Below are 8452 nucleotides of genomic sequence, written 5' to 3'. Positions count from 1 at the left end.
AACAAATCTGTATATAAGTTTAATTTCTAGACTTTAGTTAATAAAATAACTCAATATTTCAAACACAAGCTGACCACCAGCGGCATCACAGTTTGACAGCCTCAGGTACAGATATGGATAGACCCCCTTTGTGTGCCCTGGAAGCACGTCCTTACTCGGTGCCCATCCAGTCCAACTTTGTCACCGTGGTTCATTCATATGGTTAACCAGAGTTTTTGGGACAGAATCCATGTGGCCACCCCCTGGAGAAAAAGGCGTGTAGTTGCTTTCTCCAACCGCTGGGCTTGTAACTTGACACCTGGCTGCGCGGTTCGTTTGCCATCGTTTTTACCCTCAGAAAATCTATTTAAAAAGGAAAGCGATGAGTCCAGCGCTTCTGACTCCGTAACCCCGCTGAGAAGAACCCACGCAGCTTTCCTCACCGGCCGCAGCGTCCCTCAATCTGGATCGGCATAAATGAATGAGCCACAAGGGAATATCGCCAGACGATCGCAACCTGGAAACTCTCTCTTGTCAAACAAGACAACCAGGAGGATTCTATGTCGAGCTTGACAGGCAGCTCAGCATGACTTTTTATGTCTGGAACTTCATCTCAAGATTGTCAAATGCGTGAAACGGCGGCCGGTGTTTTCTGCCCCCCTCGCAAAGGAGTCACGCTGTGATTAACGGATCAGGTTTTTGACTGGCAGGACAAATGAATACAAATGAATTTAGGCACCCGAAGGAGAGATTGCAGAACCTCTCATCTAGATACAAAGTAAGTAAGATTTTTTATTATTATTTTTTTTTTTTTTATGTGTGTGTTTGATGCTTTTGTGGGATCCGTTCAGACACACGGATGTGCTTACCTGTGATACCGGCTTGCTTTGGTCCAGTATAATTCTTGCATTTCATGTTTAGATGTTTTTTTGTCCGTTTTTTTTTTCTATGTTGGAAAAGGTAAATGGTTCAGTCTTTCATGCAAGATTAGCTAAACTGAATCATCTGACAACACAGGGGGGCGGGAGGGAAGAGGCAATAATTAGGACCTATAAAATGTAATGAGCGGCTCATCAGCATCCTCTGCGCCGTCGGATATTTTCCACTTTCCCGGCTATTCCAAGCGGCCACTTTTACGCACTGCCAATAATGCATTAGTGCTTTAAAGAAAATGCCATTAAAACTAACCTTAGTGCTCATTTAATCTGGAATTAGTGTGGAAATCGTGGTGGGAAATATCCACAGATAGACTAGTTGTAGCTATGAATGAAAGTTTCATTCATTCATTCATTCATTCATTCATTCATTCATTCATTCATTCATTCATTCATTCATTCAATCAATCAATGTTTAGAACATGCATGCTTCTCTCCTCACGCTATTTGCTCTAAGTTATTATTATTATTATTATTTTTAATTATCTCCAGGGATGTAACCACTTTTATGTTCTTTAATAAAACAAAGCGATGATCACAGTTGAATCATCAGAACAAGCTGTTGAGCTTCAGACACAATTGCTTTGCCCTTCCTTACTGCTGATGTAATTGCGCAATAAAAGCAATCTACCTGCGTTGTTTTTCAGTAGGCGTCCACAAGGTGTCGCCCTTTATATCGAATAGCTTTTGTACAGGTAACTGTTTTTGGGGGGGTTAACTCGTCTTTAGCCCTGAGAATTAGCTGCAAAATCAAATTCAGGTGTAATTTACAATGAATTTCCTAGCCTTTAGGTCTGCAGGTATTTTTCCATCTTTTGCAGGACTGAATTAGGTCATTACTAAAATTAGTCAACAAGTGTTCACAGACAGACCTGGTGATGGAGCCTTGCGTGTCCTTCACATTAGTGTCATTACTGTCTACTCATCTATAGGAATTTTCCGCTGCGTGTGTGTACTTGTGTGTGCGTGTGTGAAAGGATCTCCTTTGGGAAACCTTTGCATGGAATCAGTCAGTAGTCTAAACACACGAACAGAAATGGAAACCATACACTGGGCTTTCTGTGTCTAACCTGTACACTCCCCCCTCCACCCAATTCACCCGACTGCACCTCCCTTCTGCAACAAACCAACCTTCAGCTGATGTCTGCAGAAAAACAGTGCAGGTTTCAAGACGGTAACAGTAAAACCATTGCAGACTTAGTGTCTACAAGGAATGTAAGCTTTATTAATCACTGTTAAAATTACATATATCACTTGGATACTATAAAAACACAAAAGGAATATGTATGTAATATAACCCAGTTTCATCAACTAGGTCTGTTTACAAAAGAGAAGTTTCAAATAGCATAAAAATCATTGTCTGTTTTACTGGATAACATCATAGGAGCCATTGCTCACCCATCTTGCATTTTGTCCACTCAGCTTACGGTAGAATTTCCAATGCGAGTCATGTCATTGCTCATGGTTACAGCAACAAAAAACCACACTAGTCTGAATGTACTGATGTTAGCCTTTCCAATTTATGACTCATTTCAAACAAAAAACTTCAACAGCTGTGCAAAAGAAAAATCCCTACCTGTCGCAGGCACCTCTAAAGCACGCTAATAGAAACCTAAACAAGCTACTAAGGATTTTGAATAAGCAGAAGCCAAGGAAAACAATCCTGCTTCCTGGGTAAACTTGTTCCAGTTTCCACAGATGCAAACGGCCCGAGGAATAAAGTGAAAGTTGTTTTATTGCAACAACAACCAGTGCATTCATGACTCGATTTCAGAGGATGGGTTTCTCAGAAGAGAAGACAAAATCAGACTGCAATTATCTTGGAGTCATGGAGATAACACACACACACACAAACACACACACACATCCTGTGAAAACCACAGCCAGCTGTGTGTGGGGATGGTTGTGATGAATCTTTATTAGCATCTAGGGGCTGAAAGAGCAGAAGACGCAGACACCACAAATGTACATGTTGCACACATACTCTGATTATAATTATCCAGGGCTGAAGGGGATTCTAATCCTAGTCAGTGCTTAGACTAATTGTTGACTCCTTTAAACACAGAGATAACTCTTTGTCAGAGGTAGTGCAGGTAAATACATTTTAAGACAGCTACCTTCATTACTGTCTTTCCCACATTTCTGTATTTGGAACCCTGGTTGTCTGCTTCTCTGTGGCCCTCTAGGCACAGCTGCTATACACATTTCCTCCTCCAATGTGTGTGTGACCATGTGTGTCTGGATAACCTCCAGCGGTGAACAGTGGCTCCCCTGCCTGTCACTAGAGCTTGGTCCCCCTGTTGAGCTCTCAGTACTAACATGGGCCAGTCTTTAGGTTCTGCTGCACACCTGGCTCTTTAGAGGCTGCGGAGAGAGATATTTTTGTTTAGGTCCATGTGTGAGTGCATATTGGTTTGGGAAAATAGAGTTATTGGATAAGTGTACGGTTGTATTTTTGCCTCCAAAACCCACAACTTGCAGGGGTGGGTGTGTTTGTGTTGGGGGTTCAAAGAGGTGCTCTAAGTGCTTTTGCAGAATCCTGCTTCCTGTTGTAACTCCCATGGAAACTCAGTTGCTGACAGTTGTTTTTGTTAAAGATTGTGTTTTGGTTTGATGTTAACGATAATCCCAGGATAATTTATGAATTTGTGCTGTAGACCAGGTTCCTGAATAACACAGCAACCTTGAACTGACAGTAATTGTGTTAGTATGACAACAGACAAGAGTTCTTTGTAAATATTCTATTGATTGCCAAATGCACTATTTCTATAAAGTAAAAAATAGTATTTTTACTAGAGACTTTCACAATGCTACAGAATACTCCTTGATACAACTATTGTTCAAATAACACGGGAATGAACCAATGATAATCTTACTTGACCTCATCTTAGCTTATTGAATACTGGATAGAGAAACTGAAACTTATGAAATGGCTAGCTTTGATTATTCCTGCTAACTGCTTTGTTTATTTTCTAGCATTTTAGTATAACTCATAGGTAGTCCGGTAATCGCTAAAGATGGAAAAAATAGGTAACACAAGCCAATGATGTCAAGAAAGGAGTAATCTAATAATAGAAGTTGATAATCCCTACATATATCTGTAAAATTCTGATAAGGGGAACATGAAAAGTGACACACACACACCTAAAAGATGACACGATTTCACAATCCACAAAATCTCCTTCATTTCCTCAAGCTTTTTTTTTCAATGCACCTGCACACATGGCAATGTAATTGTGTGACGGCCCCTTTAAAGATCGAAATATTAGCTACTAACTTTGAATGAAATAGGCACAGAAGTGCAAAGCGAGGTTAGTCATTTTAGAGGCTTTCAGATGTGTCTGAGTGGAAGATGTTGTCTGAAGAGAAAAGTCTTCAAGTGACTCCTAAAGATAGCAAGTCTGAGGACGATTCCTTGCATCTAAAACTTACTGAAAGCTGAATTAAGACGTTTCGTTGCACTTCCAACAATAAGTCTAAATAGCCAGGCTGACTCAGTGTTTGATGATGCAATTCTAATTATAGTTAGGCTGTGTTCTAAGTATATCGCTTAGAAAACTCCACTGGTTTACGAGCCTAGGACTGGAACACATTTAAGGTCCGATTGATGTCATTTTTGTTTCCATTGATGTGGTCTAATTGTGGGAAGTTGTCAGAGATGCTGATAGATAGTTTATACCTGCAGCTTTTACTCTGCTTGATGTATTTGATCATCTGGACTTTTGGGGGGTTTTGGGACTCCTCTGGTCAAAATTTCAAATCCTGGAAACATTCCGGTTGCATTTCCAACTGGGAACTTGATTAATCCGATTTGTTTTATTATGAATTCACATTTTGAATGTCAATTATAGCTGCACAATATGTCAAATGTCAATCCACATTGCTATGTCAGCGATACTGATTGATATTGATGTAATAATTTTTGAGAATATTGGTGCCCACATATAAATAACAGTGATAAAGATGCTACAGCTCAGAGAAAGTTGTTGAAATAATGCGGGGATGAAAAGAAGATGCAAGATTATTGAGAAATTCACAATATTTTAACTGGATTGCAATTGTATGTTTCCGCATTATCAATCAGGATTTTAAAACTACATGTTTTTAATCAAATGGAAATGATAGAAAATCTCTGACTCCATATACTGTAACTGTTTCCTTTTTCTAACACTATTCTTCTTTCTTTTACCAGGAGAGCCCTATTGCTCTGTACAGTTTTATATTGTACTTGTTACCTGGGACTTACACAAGTACACTCTGAAGGTAAGACTATTATTCATCTCCATTCATTTCTCATCTTCCTTTTCTCTGCATGTTCAAAAGAATTAAGGCAAAATGGAAAATATGTAAGGCTGGGGTGATTTTGTAGTTATCCTTTGCCTGTTCAGTAAAGCTGTGGAGAGTTCAAAGTCGTAACAAGATTTTTTTGTGAATGTCGGGCAACTGTTGCTATGATAATCGTAGTTCAAATCAATAAAGGAAGCAAATTTAAGGAAGAAATGGGATTAGAACATTTTAACTATAAAGAAAACCTTGTGTTTCACTTCACATTTATGAGCTACATAACTCCAGCAGTCAAGAGGGCAAGAGGTGAGGTAGCTACGCCCTGGACAGGTCACTACTCCATTGTTTTAGAGGGCAAATAACCATTCACACTCACACCTACACCTAAGGGTAATTCAAAGTGGTTCATTCACTTAACATGCATCATTTAAGACATTTGGAGGAAGCCACAGTGCCTGGAAAAAACCCCAGGTACTGTGAGAACATGCAAAGCTTTTTGAGATTTGAACCTGGGATTTTCTTGCCAGGAACCAACACTGTTAATAACAGGTCCATTTACTTTATGGTGGTTTTCCTTGCTGAAGAAGTTCTAGATTTACTCCAGTAAATCATCACCCAGCCACCCATATATATATAAAAAAAACTATATTATGTAAAACATTTTTTTTTTCCTCCCCACCAGAGGATCTTTTTGTGGGCTCTAGTGTCCCTTATAAGACAGTAGGCTGACAAGAAAAGGGGGCGGGAGAGGGGGAAGACATGCGGCAAATGTCGCCGAGTCCGGGAATCAAACCTGCGACGGCCATGTCGAGGACTCAAGGCCTACAAATGTGGGTCCCGCTATCCCCTACACCACCACAGCACGCTCAATATTATGTAAAACTTAGCCTTTTTGTTCATTCTTAATTCATAGTTCATTAAGTAAAAAATGTCTTTAAGAATTTTTATTTATTTATTTTTTTTTGTAAAGATAAATTTTTAGTTGAGGAAAAATTATGCCTTTTGCTTTATGTGTTTTTCCTAAGATGTTTTTAATTCACGGTGTGCAGCTCGGTTGTTGTTTCTACAGTTATATTCTGACTGAGAAAGATTACAACCTTTAGGAAAATCATCTTTTATTGACTTTTCAGCTTTAGTAGCTGAAAGAAAAATATGAGAATATGAAGAATGAGAATAATCATAACTGCTCATACTGCAGTGCTCAAGGGCAGCTGAGGGGAGATCTCTTGAGTGAGAATAAATGACTTCTTTCTCTACGGCGGATAAAATTACAAAGTGTAGACCCTTGGTTTTTGTATTTGTGCTACATTAGTGAACTGGCACAGAGCAATGCTATGAGCTCTCGCCATGTGCTTGACACACTGACATTCAAACACAAATGTAAAACCACTGGGTTAATGTACACTATGCCCCTGTAATAGTATAATTTGTTAAATAAAGACTTTGGGAACATCAGTATGTACATTACATGTAATGCATGCCCTGCTTTACTGCCAAGTCCTGCTGTCCCTTGCTGCCAAAGAGACCACACAGAGAGGAAAATTTACTGAGGATGAGTATACAATACACTCAGTGTATTCCTTAGTTCTATTTTATGAAGCCCTTATGTTTTGAGGAAAGAAAAGCTTTAGAAAACCAGACTGTGAAGACGTCTTAAACCTTTATTTGGAAAGATTTTTCTTTGACTCATAAATTCAAAAACTCTTTTTGCACCAAAGCAACTGTTCCCTATCTTAGCTCTATTCTCTCCACAAAATAAATGCTCTCTGCATTATAACTTTCAGCAGTTGTCTACTACTGTGCAATTCAAAAGTCTGAACGTAATCATTTTTCCAAATGTTTTTGTTTTTTTTTGTAGACAAAGATTTTATGATCAATGCTTTTCCGGAACATTGCGCATTAAGGCCACTCATCCCTCTTCTAAGTGCACATCCCCATTAAACAGGCAACCACAAGTCTGAGTTACCCTGAGGACAATAAAGATAGTGCGGATCCTGTGGGTCACAGGTCATTGGGAAGATAAAAGCTGGGGCTACTTAGAGACTGAATGCTGACTGAGTTAAAGCTGTATAAAATGCTGCAGACTGTATTCTGGCTCCAGGGAGGGAGATAGTGTGCTCAGTTCTAAATATCTGAAGAAAACAGTGTCAGTCAAAGACGTTAAGTTATTTTGGTAAAAGCAAGTCAAATAATCCTGTGTTCACATCCAAAAATCCAACTGGGATAATTTAATGTGTGAAAAGAATATATCAGGCTTTCCAAAGATAATCATTTGATATTGAACTTTAAATGTAACATATTCGTGCAAAATACACAGAGTACTTATAGATATTACACTTTAATTCATAAAGATGGATCATTCAGACGTTTTGTGGCAAAAATCTATTTTTTAAAGCTTTGAACTGATAGTATTGACTCTAGTCTATTCTTATTTCTCTTACAGTACTGCAAATAACACTGGCACATTTATAGCAAATTCCTTAGAACAGCTCAGAGTTACAGAGCTGTCTCTTTTTGCCTCACTAAAAAACTAAAAATATGGAAAATTATTGCACAATCCTCCAGGTTATGGGATAGATGTAAGTGATCAAATAAAACCAAGCAAAATTTCATTTTGTACTCCTTTGCAAGACACATTATAGCTCGCTTATTGGAAATTAACTTTACATACTTCTTTGTTTGAATCTGCAGCCAATTTCACGGTGTACCTTATTTAGTAGTTCTCTTTCACTTGTGGCAAAATGTGCTAACTATTAAGAATAAAAAAGAAATATTTAAGCCCCTTTAGGATGCAGTTGCATTCCTAGACATGCATGCAAAGTTCAGAAAGATGTTGCTTTAGTATCAACATCTACGTTTGCAGATAGTTTTTTTTTTTAGTTTGGCTTCAAAGCAGCTGAATTTCAAATAACCGGCTATTTAATTTACATTACATAAGGCGTAATTCAAGCCATGTATGCTGTGGGCAACGTAGTTTAAAATTAGAGCCAACACTTAGACATTGCATCACATTTTATGTCAGGCTGCTCCTTTGACAATTTGCAGACCATTAAAGCAGGAAACATGTTTCTGTTGTGGCCACACTTAAAGCCGTTTAAGACATCACAAGTGGCTTATGGGATAAGACTGAGAAAAAAACAACTTTGTTTTGAGGAACATTGCTGAAACTGCTCATTCAGTGACCAAGACAATATGTAAAATAATCAAAATAGTCTTACTACCCTGCAGTGTGAAGCTGAAAACATCTTATAAAG

General features: G+C 38.5%; 1 protein-coding gene across 1 annotated transcript in view; it reads left to right on the top strand.

The window, feature by feature from the left end:
* Positions 1-333: 333 nt before the first annotated feature.
* The window catches only part of col27a1a (collagen, type XXVII, alpha 1a), a 75220-nt gene continuing 67101 nt past the window's right edge, over positions 334-8452 (top strand). Inside the window, exons 1-2 of the mRNA XM_044143974.1 lie at positions 334-757; positions 5107-5177. Of these exons, the coding sequence (XP_043999909.1) occupies positions 705-757; positions 5107-5177 (124 nt within the window). The 5' untranslated portion in view covers positions 334-704. The remainder of the gene's footprint in view (positions 758-5106; positions 5178-8452) is intronic.

The sequence above is a fragment of the Gambusia affinis genome, linkage group LG17 (genome assembly GCF_019740435.1).
Source record: "Gambusia affinis linkage group LG17, SWU_Gaff_1.0, whole genome shotgun sequence".
In the NCBI taxonomy this organism is placed as follows: domain Eukaryota; kingdom Metazoa; phylum Chordata; class Actinopteri; order Cyprinodontiformes; family Poeciliidae; genus Gambusia; species Gambusia affinis.
The sequence above is the reverse complement of the archived record's forward strand: the minus strand, read 5'-3'. Positions and strand labels throughout refer to the sequence as shown.